General features: G+C 35.7%; 1 protein-coding gene across 3 annotated transcripts in view; it reads left to right on the top strand.

Annotated features, from left to right (window-relative positions):
- Positions 1–22,665, top strand: part of LOC136261712 (uncharacterized) — a 39,482-nt gene extending 16,817 nt beyond the window's left edge. The window contains exons 1-3 of one of the 3 annotated variants that reach the window (XM_066055781.1): positions 21,025–21,210; positions 21,442–21,614; positions 21,672–22,665. In XM_066055781.1, coding sequence (XP_065911853.1) covers positions 21,504–21,614; positions 21,672–22,373 — 813 coding nt within the window. In that variant the 5' untranslated portion in view covers positions 21,025–21,210; positions 21,442–21,503 and the 3' untranslated portion in view covers positions 22,374–22,665. Of the gene's footprint in view, positions 1–21,024; positions 21,211–21,239; positions 21,615–21,671 lie in introns of those variants that run through there. The other 2 variants (XM_066055762.1, XM_066055768.1) reach the window with 2 other exon arrangements.
- The last annotated feature ends 859 nt before the right edge of the window (positions 22,666–23,524 follow it).

Raw genomic sequence — 23,524 nt, 5'->3', positions numbered from 1 at the left:
AGCAGAAACAGATATTAGACTGCCACAAACTTTAAAGTTACAGACACCAAGTACCATTGAAGGCACAAGGTTCCAAATCCATAACAATGAAAATACATTAACTGTCAATTTTCTTTTTCATGAAACGTAATTAGTGGAAGTATGTAGCCTTTAACACACTCTAATTGGGTCAGTCATAGCAAAGATATTCATTTAGAAATGTAAACATGGATCAAAACTCAGCATGGTAACCATCATCTTGGAGGGAGGGGGGGGAGGTTGATACAAATTGCTAAAATGTGATGGATTTGGGAAAAGGAGTCTCCCATACACATCCAATTTACGAACTTCGGCAATTCATAACTACAGATTGGCACTTGGACAACACTGAGCACCAACATAGGTTGATCGATGAAAAAAATTCAGGTTTTTATTTGTCTTGAACACTAAGCTATGGATTTCCAAGATCATATAATCAGATGTGTGTGAAAGACACCTTTTCGCAAACCCGGTTACAAATGTTGCACATGCATTCTTATTCTAAACACTGTTATCATAATTATACTGATTTATCTCCTATGGCATAAGAAAGCAAGGAAAGGAACATAAAGCATAATTATAATGAAACAGAAGTGAAAGCATGATGAAATGGTAGAATACGGATACCTACAGGTACAGTTATGTAATATTAGGCAGGCATCATGTGATTAGTAAGGATAGTCATGTGAATTCTTTGTTTTTAACTGCTTGGCATAAAATCTTCCCTTTATAGTATACTTCCCTGTAAAGTTACTTTCACAATGCATTTTATGCCAATGACAGTGGCGTAAATGCTTGTCATTAAGTACTTAATGACAAGCTTGGCATAACATCTTGTCTTTAGGGTTAAAGAAATGATTGGCATAAAATCTTGTCTTTAGGCATAAAGACAATTTTTGTCATTATACGCCAACGTATGCACAACCGTTCCATACCTCAATCCGTTGGTAAGTTGCAATGGTTTTTGTAAGCTTGCTGTACAAATCGATTTTTTTGTTGTTGCTACTGTAACGATATATTTGAACCCCCTAAAAAGTAGACCCCTGGTCCACTTTTGTTTGAAATATTTGGACCCCCTTGAAATATTTTATCCCCCCTTTAGATAATGCAAAATAGAGCTGTGAGAACCATTTTTGAGAGGGGTCCAAATATTTCAAGTGAAATTATCGATCCCCCTCCCTTTTCGCTACTATACTGGCCAGAATGAACTTGCAAACGGGACATTTTCTTTTATGCCGCCTAGCATGGAGTGACATACATACACATGCAGTTTTGTTTATTTTACAACTACATCAACCTGTATAGAAGTAGTAGAATTGCTTGGTTGTAGCTAGTTGTGCGGAAAATCTAAAGTCACTGAGTCAGTTTAGTCATAGAGCTGTCGCACACAGGTCCGCACTAATTAGCTACTTGCAAACATCGCTAGCGACACTCATCGTGCAACAGGTATTTTATATGACGGCACAATATATGAAGGCGCAGAACAGAAGAACGATTCTAGCTAACTTTATTATTAGTATTATTATTATTATTAGTATTATTATTTGTGTTACAGGTAAAGAAAGCTCAAGGAGCCTGTAAAAGCCTGATCTGTACAAAAAGAATTTAACAAATTGGCAACTACATAGCAAAAACTTATATACAATAATAGTTAACTAATTAATAATCATACAATAAAGTAGACCAGCCACTGTCGAGAAAAATTTTAAAATCATTAAGTGTGGGTGCATTAACTATGTGATTGGGTAAACTGTTCCAGTCATTGATGGCTCGTACAGTGAAAAAAGTAGATCTCACTCTTGATGTTGCTTGAGGTTTAAATAACTTGTAATTGTGACCCCTAGTTGTTGATGAAGTTACAGAAGTAAACAAATCTGATGAATCTAGAGTGAAATGGCTGTGTAATAGCTGATAGAACATTATCATATCTCCGCACAGTCTGCAGTATTTAAGTGATGGCAAGTTTAGAGCAGTGAGGCGATCATTATATGCACAGTTTGAAGATCCGGGACCAAGTAGCCTGGAGCAGTGATGCGATCGGATAAGTTCGTCAGTAGAAATCATTTTATCACGTGAACTATAACGTGTTAACACGTGTATACTTGATGTTCACCCGTTAGCCAGTGATCATGAGTGGCTCATTCGACGCGTACGACAGCGTTGATGCTGAGACTGATCAAAATGACAAGAAAGCATATGAATTGTTGGATTATGCCATTGATTATAAATTGAAAGGGACATATCCTAGCTATAGTCATGTTTCAAAAGATAGAAAGAGGACTATCAGAAAATGAGCCCAAAATCTTATTGAGGACAAAGGAGAAATATTCATACTTCGAAGATCAAACATGTGAAGATTGTTACATCTATTGAAGAGCAAAATAGAATACTGCAAGCTTGTCATTCTGATGCCACCTCAGGACATTTTGGTGTAGCAAAAACTTATAAACGGTTTACAGAGAGGTTTTACTGGCGTGGAATTACACATCAAGTTAGGGAACTACGTAGTAAGTGGGATGCATCATATAATTGTGACTGGCTCTGCATAAAAGGGTCTTATAGCATTTCTGATTGCACATATCGGAAACCTCATTACTTGATTTGTGAGTATGGTACCATCTTGAAATTTGGTCAAAGTACACCTGTATATCCCTAATATATCAATACTTGGTGGGGTAATGTGGAGGAAATACAGTGAACACATGAGAAGTTATAATTAGTCAAATTCATAAGCCCCATTTTTGCAGAGCCAGTCACAATTTATTTGTATACCATGCATGCAGGACCAATTGCTTTTAATTACAATCAGCTAGTCAGAGTAGCTATGTTTTATTGCTCTGAAACAACAATATACAGCTAAATAATCTTATTAAACATTTCTTTGATCTTAAATTCACAACTTAGGCTTCTTGTTAAAAATGAAATACTATTCCTTGCTTAGCATAAAATCCTATATTATAGTGTTGTTTTATATGTACGTATGTGACCCTCTCAGCTATTTTTATTTGATATGAATGCAGGTGCGTCGCTGTGATGTGTGCCAAAGAATCAACAAGAAGGTGTTGACTGTACGTCCTGAATTGCACCCAGTACCAGTTAAAAGTACATGGCACCACATTGGATTGGATTTTGTAGGGCCAATCAACCCTCCAACAACAACAGGGAATCAATATAATACTGACGCTGTGTGATTATTTTAGTAAATGCATGGGCTAAAGCCATGCCCAACAAGGAAGCAGTTAATGTGGTATCTGCTTTACGACAGGTAAAAATAAATAATTATACTTACTGTATTCTCTTTTATGACACATGTTTTAATAGCTCTTCTATGTTGTTGGCTTGCCTGCAGTAATCACTACTGATCAAGAGAAGGAGTTCAAGAACAACGTGAATAAGGAATTAATGAAATCTTTTAACATCGATCACTGCCTAACTATGGCTTACCATCCCCAGGAAAATGGCTTAGATGAACGCTTTAATCAAACTTTGGTTAACACCATATCCAAGTTTGTTGGATCAGATCATACCAATTGGGATGAAAAATTTGATGAGATTGTCTATTCAGATAATAGTGCAGTGCAAGAATCAACTAAAGTTTCTCCATTTGAAGCAATGTTTGGAAGGATTGCCTGCTTACCAATAGATTTCAATGCTTCCTTGAAGTATAATGGTGATGAAAAATTAAAGCAGTTTTGCTCTTCAAAGGATCCGGACAAAGATGTGAAAGATGCATGCAAAAAAAAACAGCTAAGATGATTAAGACCAATATAGAAAAGGCACAAAAAAAGCAAAAAGATTATTATGACCAATGGCACTCAACTGAAATTTGTTTTAGAAAGGGATCCATGCATAGTATTGAAGAAGGATTTTTTGCACAAAAAGCGACGGGGAGGTAAACTTGATTTTCGGTGGCAGGGTCCATATGTTATTACTTCATCACTTGGTAGAGGGCTATTCCAGCTAAACCAGCTACATGGAGACAAGGTAATAACTATAGAGCTTGCCTGTTTGAAGTGCAATTGAACCTCTCTACAATGGACACTTTGTTGAAAGAATAGAGATTTTCCTCTTTAAAAAAATGTATGTGGATGGACCTATTGTTACCCAAATCCTTTGTTCTTAGTAAGGGGTTTCCCTAATTTGAAGAGTCCTTAAAAGAGGTTCCACTGAAAATAAAATGCATCTACGTATAATGTTATGCGCTTTTGTAATTGTGTTGCAGATTGTAGAACGTATCAATGGGCTACATTTGAAGCGATATTTTCAACCCGGAACATTTGAAGTGTCCCAAAACAAAAAAAATCCCCAAAATGATACACATATTTCTCAGACTAGTTGGATAGATGCTCAGAATCATACTAGTGAAAGCTTTTCCAAATCGTCCCTTATTGATGATCATCAGTATTCACCACTGGAAGCAGAAAGAGCATTTTTGCAACCAAGTAATTTTGTGGATGAAATTGTTGAGAAGACGTTTGATCAGGTAATTTCTAGTATGTAGCTTGAATCCAAGGGTGTACTACCATGTAGGCAGATGAGACAGCTGTCTCACCAAACTTTGGGTAACTCAGTGAGCTGAAAAGCTAACAATTGGCCATATTCTAGCTTGCATTAAAGTCTATAATGATCTAAATGCTATCTAGTTTACCTGATACAATGCTATAGTATGCTCATGTTGAGCTGAATCCTGAAAAACAGCTAAAAATTAAAAATGGATTTTTTCTCAACAGAGTTAACATTTCAGCCAACCAGATGATTATTGGTAACAGCAAAGGTGTTAACAACAGACACGTACAGTTTGGCTCCATTACAAGTTCTCGAAAGGGCTGTAATGGACACTGTACTTATATGGCTTCCCCATAGGAAATGTATTGTGAAAATTTTGATTGGCCATAAATATTACATCAAACATTTGAACAAAAAGATTTTGAAATATTTTTAGCGGGTTAAGCAGTACTACAAATGAGCCAAATTTCAAGATCATGTGTAATTGCATCCATGAGTTATTAAATGTTTTTGAGGGTTCAGCTCAATGTGAACATACTATAAGCGAAGACTTTAGTGGTAATTCCAGGTAGGTTTTGGAAATTTGACATGCAAGATCGATATACCCTCATAGTAGAACAGTCACCCTAATAAATAAAAGCAGTCTGCATGCCTCACCTATTTAAAAATCCTGGCTATGCCCTTGGAAGCTGTACTGTCAAAGTAGCTATTATAGTTATCGTATTGTATGGTAGCACTATTAATTAATTTAAGCACCATGATTTGTTTATAAGTATGTTACCTGGCTTAATCTGTGATATTTGCTTAGGACACTGATATATCCAACTGTGGATTTTCCACATTTTCTCCAATCCAACATGGAGGATACTTTCCAGACTTTTTACCAAATGGTAGCGATTCCCCTTCTCAAATTAGACCAATTCATCAGCTGCATTCTAGGATTACTGCAAATGAGCACATGGAAGAAAAGCAACGTCCAATATCAGGTAAAAGTATATCTAAGTTTCATGTGCAAAAGAATCATATACAGCTATGATTAAATATACTCTATATAGCAACAACTAAATCCCAAATTCTGCCTTCAATGCTGCATATAGCTATATTATAGCTATTAGCTTTAAGGTTACGGGATACTGTAAACCCCACATGTACGCTATCAATCATTTTTCATGATTAGGGGTTTGATTTTTCTTAATGCATTGTTATCAAATATTTATGCAATCTTAACTTCTCATTAATCAATATGAAATTCAAATGTTGCTATGGAAACATGAGTTTTCCCCATGCTAATTAGTGAAAACTATAAACCAAAAATCATATCAATGAAGAACCATGAGATGTTACTAACAATTCTAAGATTTGAAGAACATCACTTGTGAGGGACTGACAAGAGGATTTGTGAATAATGTGTATAGTTGCTGAAATTTGACTACAATATGGCCTAAAGCAAGACACTGTGATCACAAAATTAATTTTTAAATTGATATCACAAACACTACAAACATTATTTCTAACAAATGGCTCCGTCAGGACCTAGACAAGAAGCCAAACTAGTAGTCCGTTTATACAAAATGTTAACAACTAGTTTGACAGTCCTGATTTTTGGTTCAGGAAAATATTGCCATTAGTCAGCAAAACTACGCATGCGCTTACAGGTGCGCCAGTTGCTAAGTGTGTTGTTTCTATGTTATCTTGTACTTTTACGTGTGTTTTCTTGTACTTTGTACCTGTCCAATCAGCACGCTATGATTCTCCTAACAATTTAAGCCTGTTACCAGCTGATACACAACACAACAACACCAAGCCTCACTGCTTGAAGGTTCTTAGTTTACTAATTTGTTAAGCTGCTTTACTGTAGTTGTATCCAGTTATACTGATAGTAAAATGTCAGTAACTTTAAGTATATGGAACATAATTGTTTTACTAAATTTTAAACTCTCAGTAAACATCAGTGAATGCAGGTTTACTGAAAAGCTACTAAAATTCCTAACAATTAACTGTTCCATATACTGTGGATATACCACTCTAGTAAACTAAGAAACTTCAAGCAGTGCCTGCCTTAATTATTTAATAATTTTTGTTTGACAGCAGTATCCCGTAACCTTAAGCTAAGCCTCATCTGAATCAAAGAACATGCTTGACAATGATTTTTACTCTTGTATCTACTATTGCTGCAATAAAAATAAAAATGCTCAGTTGGAACATCCTCTAGCTAAATAACAACCCTTCACTGCATATTGTAAATTATGAAAGAATTTAAATCATGTCTAAATTATTTTATTACAACTTCACTCTTTGTAAGCAAACCTATGCATAAAACATTGCTCATGTATAGAAGTGCTGCTACAATTAGTTAATTCTAGATTCATAAAGATTAATATAGTCAATTACATGTTGTAAAGTATATATCATTGTATATGACTAGGTGTCAAAGATGCTGTCTCGTGTGTGCTGAGCCCACCATTAAGTATCACTGTGAAGAGAAAATTGGTGCTTTCTCCTTCATTTTCATCTGACTCTCCCCAAAAAGAAAAAGGAAGCTGATAAAGGTTTGTAATTAAAAAGAATGTACTATAATAGCTAGTTGGAACTATTTCGTACAGTCTGATGTTGGCCGACAACACCAGAAAAGAAGCTCTCCAAATGTGGAATCACCAAAGGGCCTTCATTGCAGAAAGGATCTAAAGAAGAGTCAGGTTAAAGTTGGATCAATGAATAGGGCATAGAATATACTAACCAACAAAGCAGCTCAAAATATTGTATTCAGATGGCGACAGAGTCACTGTAAGGTAGACGTGGTTGAATATGTTGATCTGGACCACTACAAATTTTCTGAAATTCCTTCAGTTGTCCAAAATGTAGTGGATGCAACCTGGGTTAGCAATGAAATAATAACCTTAAAAGAATCACACAAAGACATTCTTACTGGAAGGCAGTGGTTAACTTCGGATATTGTCAATGCTGCGCAAAAGTTACTTGCTGCACAATTCAACCTTGATGTTGGTCTCCAGGACACAGAGCATGATACTCTATGTACATTCATCACTCCAACCAGAAATTTTATTCAGACATTGCATGATGGTGATGGCCAGCATTGGGTAACAATTTTGGCTATACTTGATAAAAGCACAGTTGATGTTTATGATAGCTTGTATATATCAGCATCACCAAGTGTAAAACGACAAGTTGCGGCTTTGCTTTCAACCCCCAAGGAAAGTATTGAACTAAGATTTATGGATGTACAGAAGCAAAGTGGAACAAATGACTGTGGCCTATTTGCTGTGACATTTGCTACGGTTTTGTGTTTTGGCAAATCACCAAGTGGATTAGTCTTTGACCAATCTTTGGTGAGGACACATCTCTGTGACTGCTTAGAAAATTCTAAGATGGCAATGTTTCCAGTTGTGAAAGCTAGGAGGAATCACAATAAAGTAAAATCCATTAAACGTGTAAAGGTGTATTGCTTATGTCGAATGCCGTCTTTGCCAAAGCTACCTATGATCAGCTGCTCTAGATGCCATGAACTGTATCACACAGACTTATGTGTAGATGTTGATCAAAAGTATTTTGAAAAAGGAAGAAAATGGTTTTGCAGTCAATGTATTTAAAACCCTGACATGATTAAGTTTTGTTCTATAGTCTGTTTTGCAATTTGAGCATACATATGTGTATTTATTTCCAATGTTATTGATAGCTATATGTACCACTTCTTGATTCATAAACATTTTAAACATTTATAAATATTTTTCAATGGGTGTGCACATTTTTGTTGCTGTATGATATGTATCACTTATGTAGCCAGATTTTATCTCCTCTAAGTATTGAGGTGTATGCAATAAATTTCATTCATATACAGTAGTTAGCTAGCTGCCTACCAGCTTGTGCTTGGCTCATTGTTACTTCCGTACAATGGTATAAGTATCTTGTGCTAGTTAGCAATACATGCAATAACTTCACCCAAAATGTTTTCAAGGAAAGGAAATTGCAGCTAGGTACAATAGTTGGCTAAATATACTGACCAATTGCACAGAATATCCAAATAGTACCTGAAAGAGCTCGTTTAATATTTTTATATACTGAATGCTCAAATCTCAGCAAGGGGATCAGTCATTAGCTATTAACTTTTAAATGAAATTGTACTTAACTAGGTATATGCATTAATAATGATTGGCCATGAGAGATCCAGTATTTATTGTTGTCGCAAATCAATGAGAGAAGATCAAAAATAATTATGTCCTGGATAAGAAACAATTTTAAATATTGGATTCTTAAAAATTCTACTGAGATCAGGGGGAACAAATATTTCATTTGAAATAATTTGGACCCCATTTAAACTTGCATTGAGACTAGGTACTCCCTTTTAAAACTTGTATCAAGACAAGGGGAAACAAATATTTCACTTGAAATATTTGGACTCCCTTTTACAACTTGTATCAAGACAAGGGGGGAACAAATATTTTGCTTGAAATATTTGGACTCCCTTTTAAAACTTATATCGAGACAAGGAGAAACAAATATTTCAAGTTGAAATATTTGGATCCCTTTTTAAAACATGTATTGAGACAAGGGGGAACAAATATGTCATGGACCCCCCTTTTAAAACTTGGATTGAGACAAAGAGAAACAAATAATTTCACTTGAAATATATTTAGACTCCTTTTACAACTTGTATCAAGACAAGGGGGAACAAATATTTTACTTGAAATATTTGGACTCCCTTTTAAAACTTGGATTGAGACAAGGAGAAACAAATATTTTGCTTGAAATATATTTGGACCCCCTTTTACAACTTGTATCAAGACAAGGGAGAACAAACATTTAGATTGAAATATTTGGACTCCTTTTTAAAACTTGTATCGAGACAAGGAGGAACAAATATTTCAAGTTTGAAATATTTGGACCCCTTTATAAAACTTGTATCGAGACAAGGGGGAACAAATATTTCACTTGAAATATTTGGACCCTTTAAAACTTGTATCAAGGCAAGGGGAGCAAATATTTCTCTTTAAATATTAAACCCCTTTTAAAACCTGTATTGAGACAAGGAAACAAATATTTCACTTGAAATAATTGGACTTTCTGAGTGGGATAGTATATAGTTGGTATGTCTGAATTCTATCTGATCACTGATATTATATGGTACCTTGAAGTGAAGAGATTACATATGATGGCTTCTAATCTTATTGAATAAAATGTGCTTCTTATAGCTAGTATTGAGACAAAGGGAACAAAAACTTTCACTTGGAAAACCCATCTTATAATAAAAACTGTAGCTAGTGAGATTTCGGGGGGGGGGGGGGGGGGGGGCGGTACAATGGTCCCCTTTTAAAATTTGTACTGAGTCCAGGAGGAACAAATATTCCCTGACCTCCTTTAATTAAGAATTGTATACTGACATCATGCATGCAGGGGGAACTTGAAATATTTGGTCCCCCCCTTTAAAAACTGTACTGAGACCCAACTTGAAATAATCGACCCAATTTCAGCTGATATATAGCTATTTGGACCCTTTTAAATTAAGTATCTACTAGCTAAACTCCTCTACCTTATAGATGAAGATGAATTTTGTAAAAACCTGAACATTCATTATGATGACACCTGTGTACAACAATCTTTTTGATTTCTGCACAGTAACAGAATAGCTAAGTATAGCTATATACACTATTGCTTATCCGGCGGAGCCTCGATCGGAGCCACAATATTAATATGAGGGGGGATCGATTATTTCAGTTGAAATATTTGGACCCCCTTTCAAACTTCGCAGGTAGTGTTGTTAAAGCAATCTAGAGGGGGATCAAAATTAATATTTCAGAGGGGGTCCAAATATTTCAAAGAATTTAGTTCGGGTGGTCCAAATATTTCGATATTTTTGGAACGGGGGGAACGAAAATACTGTAGGGGGATCCATATTTTTTCGTGACACTACTCGACTTTGTAGGGCTGTAACTCCCAAAGTTACTGGCATATGGAGCTGAAACTTTGCCAGTGGGTACATTTGGCTAAGTAGATTACAGGATTGGGCAGAGTTTGCCTCTCTGCCCACTGTTTGAATGTGAAAACCTTTTCTTGTATTATTGATATAAACAAAAAAAAGAAAAAAAAGTAGAGTTATAAATATTTAATAAACAGGAATTCGAAAAATATGTGATCATGTCCTGTTTTCGCAGATCCGGTCACATATAGTAGAAGCTACAGTACAAGTGTAATTACATCAAAAGCATGCATGGACAATGAATAGATGGAAAGAGTGAGAAGAGCTAATCTCTTCTAAGAAACAACAAGAGGGTCCTACTTATAAGTAACAACTATATAAATACATAGCTTCATACACTTGTGAATGTTATTGTACTTGTTGGAAAGTTGCTGTATGCTTCCAGTAAGCCAAACTAAGGAATGTGTTAACATGTACATTTGTTAAATTATGTATACAACACAACGCATAGCTAGCTATTCCATTCTATTAGTGAAATAAAATCATGAAAGAACATGCACAAATTGTTTATTATTTAATACATGATATAATTTTATTGCCTATTAATGCTCAGTAAAGTTTACAATCACTCGGTTATAATTAACTTTGATCTGGTAACTAGTCAGTTCAGCTACTTCAGCAGGCAATTAGGTGATTCAACACTTTCAGTGGTGCTTAGTGTGTTTATTATTTCACTTTATAAAACAAGGTATGAAAAGCAGTGGCATATCTAGGCTTTCCTATTAGTAGGGTACAGCTAGGACACTGTAGCTATAAGCTGCTGAAGGCAGGGGTATTTCCCCCAGACAAAGTTTGAATTTCAACAGCTGCAAAATGGAATCTGAGGCCATATTCAACTACAAAAAAAATGCTTTCAGATTTTCATGAAGTAGTTTATTATATATTTAACTTGAATATTCAGATTGTACAGCAGTAACACAAACAACATTAGAACAAGACAACACTACACCTATACATGATGAAGCGCTTACAAGGATCTATAGTATGATGATTATATACTACATAACACTAGTCCTTATCAATATCACCAACAATAGGTGATTTAATCACGTGCTCAATTGTTGGTAATTAATTAGAGTTGTTGTACTTATTGGCTTCATACAGCTCAATACTAATAATTTGGTGAGTAATTTAGTATAGATCACTTGCTAGATATTGCAATGACCCATGAAAAGTTGATGATTGTGGGTTTCACAGTCTTCAGTTACTCAATAGGTAGCTAGGGAACCAGCCAAATTTAGCAGGGCTAGGTCCTACAAAGCTCTGCTGTAGATACGCCACTGGTGAAAAGCAATATTAGGATTCGGAAAGTAGACACTGACATTTTTGTTGTTGATTAGTAACCATTATAACACCTCCACCTCCAGCATGACATATGCTGACAGAGTAAAGGGAACACCTGAAAGTAAATAAATAAACAAGTTGATTATGTTTTTAATTAATCTTTTTAGTTTTATCATAAACCACAGTAGTGGTTCATAGTAAAGGTCGCTCCTGTTTTTCCCAAAATCCTAATAGGACACTCAATTAAACACTACCTTAAAAATCTCTACGAGCACTTTTCCTAATCCTATGAGCGCTTTCCTAATATTATAGGTAGGTGCAGTATATTCCAGCTGATCCTTGAAATATAATTAATATGGCATTTAAAAGCAGATGAGAGCCTTCTGCCGTTCGCACTGAGCAAAGAAGCCATAGAATGGATATCTGATATACTGATACATATTATTCAGACACTATTACTCACCATTCCTATGAAGTTTCGTTGCTGTTCAACCCATATTTATGAAGAAAAGACCATGCATAATAAATATTACAAGTGTAAGGTGAGTCACAAACAAATAATAATTATTAGTGGCGCTTGTTTTCATGTTGTCAAGGTTGTTTTGTTGTTAAGGTTGTTAATGTGTTAAGGTGAGTTACATTCCACCTAAGTGTGACCTGTGTAATAGAAGCTGCTTGTTTTTGCTAATAGTTCTCTGGCTTCTTTAAAGTTGGTATGACTATTTTGGTGTAGTGCCTAATTAGCCCCCACCTGATTTACCACGAATTGCGTAGTATATGGCATGTTACGTCATTTGTATTTGTTGTGGCTTCTTGTGCTCATCATTGCTTTATTGCCACCTTAAGGCTATACAGCACAAATGCTGAAAGTCTGTAGGAAAAGCCTGGTCCTACAGCCTGTTTAAAGTTGTTAGATAAAGTGTATAATTATGTTTGAGAAGGTTCAGTGTCAGATGGCTGGCCATTCACAATAGCACATGTAACTGGTTCAGGCATGTGAACACATATTACATTACATATACTACACCTCCTAAAGTCATATCTCAGTATCTTAATCCAGTGCAACCTCCCTTGTCCAGACCTCTATATCCGGACACCTCCCAATCCATTGTCTAGCCTAAAGAAGTATGTGACTTGTAGTCCACTGACCACACTGCATTTTGGGTTAGATGAAAGCACAAGGAACCTAAATGTTGCTGGTGAATTTGCGTTGCCTCCTGCATTAGAATTCGGCACTAAATTCACCTGAATTGTCGTAATTAAAACTTTTGCCATTAACCTACCATCACAGCCATTTCTTGGCCGCCACCTTGGATTTCACATCTTTTTTCACCTTGTCCTTTTTGGGGGCCACACTCTTTTCTTTACAGCTTGGCTGTTTTAGTTTAGATATCACTTCTTTTTGTATTGCAAGCCACAAAGCTGGCCATAAACTGGTTTTGGTGCTTTCTTTTAATTTGTTTTTTTTTTCTTTCTGCAGGGATTGTGGAACAAAGGAAGTAATTGTGTGTATAGCTTTTGTCTGATTAAATATTTGTATATTTAACACTGATTCTGAATGACTATCACATGCTGTAGTTAATAAGGTGACTTCTTACATAACTGAACTGTAGCTGAAACTCTCATTGTTTGCAGCTGAACTCTTTACATGGTGGTTCCTTTGTAGCTGAACTCTCTGCAAGGTGACTTGTTCTAGCTGAACTCTCTACAGGGTGGCTGAACTCACTACAGAGTGATTTGTTTGCAGCTAAACTCTCTACAAGATGATTTATTTCTAGCTGATCTCTCTATAATGTAACTTGTTTGTAGCTGAACTCTCTACAGGTTGGTTTCTTTGTAGCTGATCTCTCTAAGGGTGACTTGTTTCTAGCTAATCTCTCTACGGGTGCCTTGTTTCTAGCTGATCTCTGGATGATTTGTTTCTAGCTGATTTCTCTACACGGTGACTTGTTTCTAGCTGAACTCTCTATAGGGTTATCTGTTTGTACTTGAACTCTCTACAGGATAGTTTCTTTGTAGCTGATCTCTCTACAGGGTGACTTATTTCTAGCTGATCTCTCTACACGATGAACTTGTTTCTGGCTGAACTCTCTACAGATGATTTGTTTGCAGATGAACTCCCTACAGGGTGATCCGTTCGTAGCTGAACTCTCTACATGGTGATTTGTTTGCAGCTGAACTCTTTATGATAGTATCTTTGTAGCTGCAATCAGCCTAATTGATCATCATATTGTATATACAGTATAATAGGTACAGCATTCTTCAAAACACTGGTTTATATGTACTGGTGCAGTTGTATTAAGTAACCAACCAGTGGTTACCAGAAACATGCCAAAAACAACACTGAAGTTGGTGCTTTAGTAATACTTGCCAATTAAATGTACATTTTTTTGCAATGATAGGTCTACTGTGACATGCACATGATCTGTGGCTGTGTACAAGGTGGATGGATGAAGATTGCTGATGTACATGATGGTGAAAACTGTCCATCAACATGGAAAATTTTACAATACCGAACACCTCAAAAAAGTGTGTAGGTCTGGTCAAGATGCTGCAGGTATCTACTCAGCAACCTATTCAACTGAAGGAGCTTGTGAAGGCTTTCAGCATTTTTGTGGTAAAAGTAATCGGTTATCAGAAAGGATCTCCTAGTGAATTTGTTGGGGGGACCCAATGGCGGATCCAGGATGGGGCATTTGGGGCAAATGCCCCCCCCCCCTTCAAGAAATTGCATACAAGATCGAGATACTCTAATAGAGCAGTCAATTACTCTAATAAAGCAGTCACAATGTTCATGAGGCAGTGTAGCTTACCTATGAAGCTATAAATAGGATTTTATTTTACATAACAGACGTGATATAGTTGGTAAGGATAACTAGCTACTATTGTCGAGACCTTTTTTTTTTTTTTTTTTTTTGGTCTTCAACTGGTTTTCAGCAAGTTTTTTTGGTCTTCAACTGTTTTTCAGAAAGGTGCCCCCCCTCTTTCCAAACTCTGGATCCGCCCCTGGGACCAGAAGTCTTGACGGAATCTACCTTGAAGGGATTTCTGTAACTTATGGTGAGCCTCGGAAACATCTCTATAGCCTAGCAGTAGGAATTTCAGTGCTATCTTCTAGCATCTAATTGCCCTTGTTCTAAGTGTCGTGGAATTTGGCCTCCTCCCTATGTGCGAGATGACTACTACTGTGACACTGGAAACTTTGGAGCACCGAGTGTAGTCAAATTTTATCCTGACAATCCTCTGTGGGATGGTGAAGGCTGTACAAAAGATTACAGCTGCTGTGGACAACATGGAATGCCATACTTTTATCGCAAACTTCCAGTACCAGTCAAGGAAGACATTGAAGTTAGGATTATGGCTGATGAAGCATTTTCCAATGAAGCTGCAGTTTTGGTTGGTACCATGGAACTCTATGTTACTTTTGTAAACCAAATGAACTTCACATTAGCTAGTAGACAGTAAAATATTTAGGCCTTTTGCTTACTGGTAGGAATTTTATATAGTTGTTAGTTGATAGTTTATTAACAATAAATGTGAATTCAGTGCATTTACACGTTCTGGGGAGGTAAAATGAGTACTTTGCCACAATTACAAGTATTTCATTGAATCATAAACTGATTAATGAATTTAAGAAAGATTGTTCAGCATGCAAATAATCATGAATATTAAGACTCTTGCCTCTTCCAAGAAGGGGTATCCATGAAACCTTTGAAACCTCTTGTATCCACCACTGTAGAGTACATTAATTGTTAATTACAGATATAGACAGCTGCTGTGAAAAATTCCTGACAAAAAAATTGGAGCTGATTCAGAGTATCTAGCTGAATATCAACACAGTAAACACAAGTGCTGTTTTTTTAATATGAAAAAGACTGAATGTTATCTCGCAATCCCTTTTCAGTGCATGCAAAAGCAATAAACTTAAGAAATGAGTATTTTGTAGTAACTACTGTATGCTCCAATGTGGATTGTGTATGCCAATTACTGTACAGCATGGAATGCAACGATCAATAGACAGTATACCTGTTTTATGATGACTGTGACCAGATGGCTACAATCAATAACTATAACTTAATTGGTTCCAATCATGTTATTATGGTCAGAAATGTCAATAAATAAAACATTCATACATGTGGCTACAGCACATTTCAATTTCTAGAAATTAATGTATTATGTGTGCAGCAAACATTATTGCATTTTGCTGAAATCTGAGGATATACTGACAGTGGGATGTTGGTTACTAACAGTGCATCTGATCTCTGTAATTGTACCTTTTGAAGTCATAACTACTTTGTATGCATGAAATACATTATACGTCTTTTAGTTATACGAAAATCATAATAATTACACCATAAGTGATATGCTACGTATTTCACAGTCACCTACATATGTTTGCCCTCAATTCCACCTTGTTGTTATTCTTACATACTGTAGTTCTTTGCTGCACTATAGTAACGGGAAATGAGCAATATTAATGGTGGTCTTATATTGGGCCATGTGAATTTTGATTGTGGATAACCTAAGATGCAGGTGGGAGGTGATTATTGAGTATTATTTGTACACATGAGTCACTTGCCTTCTCTGTTAGAGTATCTCAATCTTGAAAGGTGTAATGACTACGCACCCTATTGAAAAAGAGTGGAGAGACTCCAACCCCTAGTTACCTTTTGGCTATAATTATTTTATTATTGTATAAGCACAACCAATACATTTATTTTATTCTCTCTATATTTAAATAGATGTAATGTGTTCATGCGATCTGTATACTCAAAATAATTAAAGATGTCGCTACCTAAACATCGTTGCGGACGGTGATGGGATACAAAGATCAAAGTAATGATTTTCTATCTAAATACACTTGTTAGGCATGCCTGCAGTTTCCCACACTTGTAGGAGAGTCACACAAGTGGAACATTACTATATAGTTGTAACATGGACACTTGCAATTTGCCTGATATATATGCACTCACACTTGGGCCTGTGGCTGTATGTACTGTATATGCAGTATTAGACAAATCACTCAGGCCATTGTTACAAATATTACTCAAACTGTCTATCTTGATACTTTGCATGTATTCTACAACTGCAGTTTTGATTGGTTTGAATTCCTGTTTTCCTAATCCAGTACACATTGTTATGTAATTATGGTTTGACAGTGAAAATTAAACTAATCTAATCTGCCAAACCATCATGTAGCTGCTATGGCTACCATAACTCTGATCAGCTCAACATATTAGAAAGATACCAGAAGAGTCACCAGTGCAGCCATAGTAAAATTTCTTAGAAATAAAAAATTCCTGTGAAGTTAAGCTGTAATCCATTATAAATATGCACAGTATGTTGGTGTAAACAGGATTAACAGTTGTAGGTATTTCATTATCCAAGATTTTTTAATATAAAAAATTCTCCATATTATACTCTACAATAGAACCCTGGCATAAAAAACAATAAGCGTTTGGGATTGCTCTGTCATCCGAGCTTCTATGGGGATGAAAATCGATGTGGGGTTTATCCATATACTAATCACTGTGGAAATCTTAGTTTTATTGTGTGCATTACATCTAAGTAAGCATTGTGTCGTTTTGCAACCTTTTAAAAGCCCTGTATGTGAAACTTACAAAAAACGTACTGTCAGATGGAATCTATTCACTGGTGCTTACTTTTTTTGAATTAGCAATTTTCAGCTACACAACAATTTTCTGATAGCTGTGTCACCAAATATTAACCACTTCAAAGTCGGTATAACAATGACATAATTGAAACCACAACTCCACCTTAAGTATTGGTGCATCACTGTGACACCTCCGTTTACCCTAATAAGTTCCTAACTTTTTATATTTGAGATAACCACTTGTTTATCAGTATACACCATTGTATATTGACAAGTGCATGTGCAGTAGGTAAAACATATTTTGCTCACCACAAGGCATACAATGATCGCTGAGATCCAGTAAACCCTGAATTCACTCTCGTTATATGTAGAAAATTGCAGTAGAAGCAACTGCAGTTTCAAGGCAGTCAAGGTTACTAGATGGTTTTGGTTTCCTACGCTATTATATAGATTTTATTTTAGCATTGTGCATGCCTATTCCAACCCAACAAACTATATAATTATTTCTGAGATTGGCAATCAATAATCTATCTATATTGAGCATATAAAAAGCCCATTTTTCCAATTAAAAGTCAAACTGGATTGCCTACCAGTTGTGTTGTGTCCCTTCAATTTGCAATGCTCATCATGTGTTACAGTACTACAGGGGCTTGTTGTATATCACCACTGAGTGAGAGTCATATATTTGATCTAGAACTTCACATGTGCATACTATATTCATATTGATTATTGTTTAACCATATATTATGTCTAAAATTAGTTGAAAAGTTATGTTTGTAAAATGTATTCATTATTACTTTTTAGTGACCCGTGACTTACAATGAACCTGTATGATATTATATACCCTGGATTGCCAATCATTGTTATGTTATCGAATGCTAAGTGTTAGCTACATATATACTGATACACAAGATATAAAATCAACTTGAAACAAATATGTACATAATTATATATAATAAGTTATAATTGTTTCTATATCTTATCTTGTTCAGCTTCTGCTAGTAATCTTATATTTCATAGTTTAGTGAAGTTCACTACATTGGTTTCACTTAGTATATACTTGTTATTGCTTTTGTTCCTTCCCAACTATGTCACCAATTATGTTCAAAGAAATTATGGTTTGACAGTGAAAAATTATACTGATTTAATCATCATGTAGTTGCCATGACTGCCTATTCCACTCAGTTCCTTCCTGCTATTGCAAGGTGTACAAGTGTAACTATCTGTTCATCATCATTGTGTGGTTGCAGCAATCCCTTTTAATGTACAGCTCTTTTATGACAATGCAGTTTTCATTCATATGCAGTGAAATCACATCAGACTGACTTTGAAATCATACATCATTGCTGAAATATTCTCATTTGTAATCATATCATCGAAACTTGGTAACTATGGAAGGCCTACACTACCAGAGAATTATGCCATGAACATTATACCAATGGCTTAATATCCAACCATGACAAGTAGAAAGATGTGCAATGAAAGTTATTTCATGGTCATTCATAGATATTATTCCATGGCAATATCTGACTTGTTTTGTAGCTGAACAGTCTGCAGGATGACCTTTAACATAGCTGGACTCTCTCTAAAGGAAGATTTATAATCTGAACTCTCTACAAGTTCACTTGTAATGTTGTTACAAGCACTGGCCAATAAAGGAAATGTGGGGAACAAACTAGTGGATCTTGAGCACTGAAATAAGTTTATTGCATGTTTCATAACTTAATATCTTACCACTTCAATATAATCATAAATATGTATACAATGTAGTATAACATGCATATCTATCCTAATGGGACAATAATTACTGTAGCAATTGTTTTGAGTACAAGAACGTCATGCTATGGTGCCATAGAGAGTGGAAATGGTGGGTCCAGGAGGGGCTATGCAGTTTCATATGACTTCTCATTTTGTGTGTCGTGATAATATAACAAGTCCCTGTAGCAGTGTAGCACATGGTGAACATTGTACCAAAATTAAAGGGACATAACATAACTGGTAGATGAACTTTCTACAGGATGACTTGTTGGCTACAAAGCTGAACTCTCTACCAGGTGACTTATAGCTGAACTCTCTACAGGGTTACTTCCTACATACATAATTGAGTGCTCTACTGTAACAGTGTTACTTAAAAAAATACCTGGATGTCTGAACTCTTAACAGGGTTATCTACCCTGTATTTCAATGTCTACCCTGTATTTGTAGCTGAACTCTCTACAGGATGACTTCTATCATAGTTGAATTGACTTGCTATGCAGCTGAGCTGTTCACTGGGTGGCTTGAACTGTTGCTGACTCTCTACAGGGTGACTTGTTGGTAACTGAACTCCCTACAGGATGACTTGTTGCATAGCTGAGTACTATACAGAGTTACTTGTAACATACAGCTGAACTCTCAACAAGGTGAATTTTGTAGCTGAACACTCTACAGGGCAATTTGTTATGTAGCTGAATATTTTGGGGTGACTTGTTTGTAACTGAATTCTCTTTAAGATTTTGTTGTGGCTGAACTCTCTAAAGAGTGATTTTTTGTAGCTGAACTCTTTGTAGCTGAACTCTTTACAACATAGCTGAACATTCAAATATAGGGCGACTGCACTATTAGGTTATCTCGATGGCATACTAGGTAATAATATACATATTACTGTAGTTGCTTATATAGCTCAATGGTTTTAATGCTAAACTGTTGAAAGATTCTTCCAAAGAGGTTATTAATGTACAGTACTTACTTTTGAATTTGCAGCTCATTTCCTTCAGCCGTTTGTCAGGTAGACTGACAACAAAATTAATTATATTACCTGTCTGTTACACATTGTTGGCATTTTTGTTATAACTCCATAGTCACTATCCTGGTTTCTTTCAAACCACAAAAGATTTGCACAATGATGTTTATTCCATGTAAAAACTGATTTTATGTTGTTCCTTAAAGCACCTTACCTTGTAAACATATCAACAGACCGCTTTTCATGCTTTTAAAGATCAATTCTTTATCTGATATGTACAAATTTGGACTGTAAAATGTGTATATGATGCTTGTACTGCTGTCCAAATTTGAAGTATATTGACTACTCGTGTATATAAAAGTGAACATGTGTGAAATAAAAGAAAGAACAAGAATAAAAAGCACACTTTGATGGTGTTTATCTCAGTGATGGCTGAGCGTTCTCAGCTCAAATTTGGGAAAAGGGATGCCCCACTCTGAGGGAGGTTTTTGAAATTGTAATCATGGAATGTAAAAGGAGACAGCAATTACTTAATATTAACTCCTGTAGAGATAAGCATAGCAGTGAGAGATTAGATTAATAAAGCAGTTTTAGCTGGCAGCAAGTGTCAGTTATGCACGAAACATCATTCTGTTTCTTCTCTGTATGTTTATCATTTGTGGCTTTAATGTATAACAAATCAACTATAAATCTGTAGTAATATAATTATAGCCAAACATTGCAGTTATGTGTAAGTTGTAAACTCACACAACATTATAATCAAATGACACAAAGTAGTGCTAGTATCTTGTGATACATAGTTGTAGAGATTGATGATGTCTTCACATCTTGTGCAGTAACTAACTTTGTCACTATTCTCATCTCATACCATATGTATTGTACATTTATTTGTTATTTTTGTCTTTTCTGTAGTATTGCATGGTTATGGAGGAAAAGAAAACAAAGTTTGAAATTTGCTTGTTGGTGGCTGCTCAACCATGACACTTACTCTAATATTGTTCCAGTCAGTACAGGTTTAGAATTACAGGTCCAGTTCCAGAATAAGGACTTGAACAACACTACAAGGCACAGTAGGTTAGGACAGTTAAGTGCCACTTAATGCACTTATAGTAATGGCATTTCTTGGTAATGGCCCTCTACTGAGTAACATCTATGTTAACTGTATAAAATGGTATGCCAGTAAGAAGCCACATAGAAGTATTGTGACAATATAAAAGGAACAAAACTTAGAGCTATAGTTATACACTGTACTTGGTGTGGAAACAATGACTGTCTCCTTCTGTGTGATAGTGCTTGTCCTTACAGCAGTGGCCGTTGGCTCAACACTGATTCAAAAGGTGGAGGATGATTTCTACAAAGAACTGGGAATGACTCCAGAGTATCCAGCAGAGTCTTGCAGGGAGATATATAACAAGAATCCTGTTGGCCGTACCCTGTCAGGATATTACTGGATCAAATCATGTGAAACAACAATGAAGGTATGTACCTTTAATAACATCATCAGGTCCATTAGTAACTTTTATTATGATGTATAGGTCTACTGTGACATGCACATGATCTGTGGCTGTATACAAGGTGGATGGATGAAGATTGCTGATGTACATGATGGTGAAAACTGTCCTCCAACATGGAAAAATCTGACAATACCTGGCACCTCAATAAAAGCGTGTAGGTCTGGTGAAGATGCTGGTGGAGTATACTCAGCTACCTATTCAACCAAAGGAGCTTGTGAAGGCTTTCAACATTTTTGTGGTAAAGTGATTGGCTATCAGAAAGGAACTGTGGATGCGTTCTACGAAAAGTGGGTAGGTGGCATACAAATAGATGACGGCTATCTTGATGGAGTTTCAATTACATATGGAAATCCACGTAAACATCTTTGGAGTTTAGCAATGGGACTTGCTCTAGATGATGATAGCGGCAGCGAAAAGCTGGGTAATTGTCCTTGCTCTAAATATACTGGACGATCTCCTCCTTCTTTTGTAAGGGATCATTACTACTGTGACTCAGGAAGTAGCGTACGTCCTACTAAAGCCACATACCTTCCCAACAATCCAGTTTGGGATGGTGAAGGTTGTTCTTCAGATGACAGCTGCTGTGCTCAAGCTAATATGCCATATTTTTATCGCCATCTTTCAATGCCAGTCAAAGAAGATATTGAAGTGAGGCTTTGCAATAATCAACCCTACAGTGACGAAGCAGTTCTTATTGGAACTATGGAACTCTATGTCTTGTAAGAGTCACTGAATGCTGACCTTGAACAATGAACTCTGTAGTTTGCAGTCATTACATTAGGTTTGTACAAAGTAGTACATTTAGGAATTATAGTGTAATAGTTGCTGTTAGGAATTATAGTATAGCAGTTGCTGTTTTGTATCAGGAAATTTTGTAGCTGAGATATTTCACACATCATACACTATGTAGAACAATAATATTATTGTGTTCATGGTGTGAAGACTGTACACAATGCTTTAATTTGTTTTACATTTTGAGTAAATACTGTGACGTTATGCGTACACAATTAGTTACTACATAATAAAAGAAGGGAAGATGACTATGATTTTTCACAGAGTGTACCTTGAAATACAGTTTGCAATGATACATTACCAAATAGAGATGAATTAATTTTATATAAATGTGGAGTACCTAATAGATCATGTTTGAGCACAGAATTTGAAAAGTCTAGCTACTTTGTGTCTGCAAAGTAAATCATAATACAAGGCAGTAGTACTGAATGTTAGAAATAATGGAGTTTTGGGCTTTCTTACCTATAAATTATATAAATCAATGAAAATATGTCATATAGCTGCCACTGAAAAATCACAAAAAACAGCCTCAGTTTTCTTTCATGACAGCTTTTCAGGCATAATCAAGCCCACAAACATTTTCAGATCGACCCTAAACCTTTCTAACCAGTTTCTATGATTTTTTTTAAAAATTTTTAATTACCAATATTCTGCTATCTGATTAACTGATGCCTTTAGCCAGTCATAAGTAAAGCTACTGTAACAGTATGTGCTTAATTTCTTTGCCTTTTTGACACTGTTTTGTCATGAGATGTGCCCTACAGCAACTACAATGCATTCATCATGGATTTACTTTTGATTTTCCTTGTGTCTGATCCTATTTCTTTCTCCACTATTCATACTCCATAACTACTGTAGGTGTTGATTTGTGGTAATGCATTATGTCTTAGTGCTTTGATTTCCATTGTTATTTTAAGGAATTTCTTATAATTCTTTTCAGTTTTGATTACTGTGTGTATTATACAGTGTTGGGGCATACTTTTTAACAACTCATTAAATAATTATTTGCAAATAAAACTATTTAGTTACAGTTACATATTACCCATAAAATAAAGTACTATAGCTCTAATAATATTACATAA

Source organism: Dysidea avara, chromosome 1, assembly GCF_963678975.1.
Source record: "Dysidea avara chromosome 1, odDysAvar1.4, whole genome shotgun sequence".
NCBI lineage: Eukaryota > Metazoa > Porifera > Demospongiae > Dictyoceratida > Dysideidae > Dysidea > Dysidea avara.
Note: the sequence above shows the minus strand (reverse complement) of the source record. Positions and strands in the feature narration are given on the sequence as shown.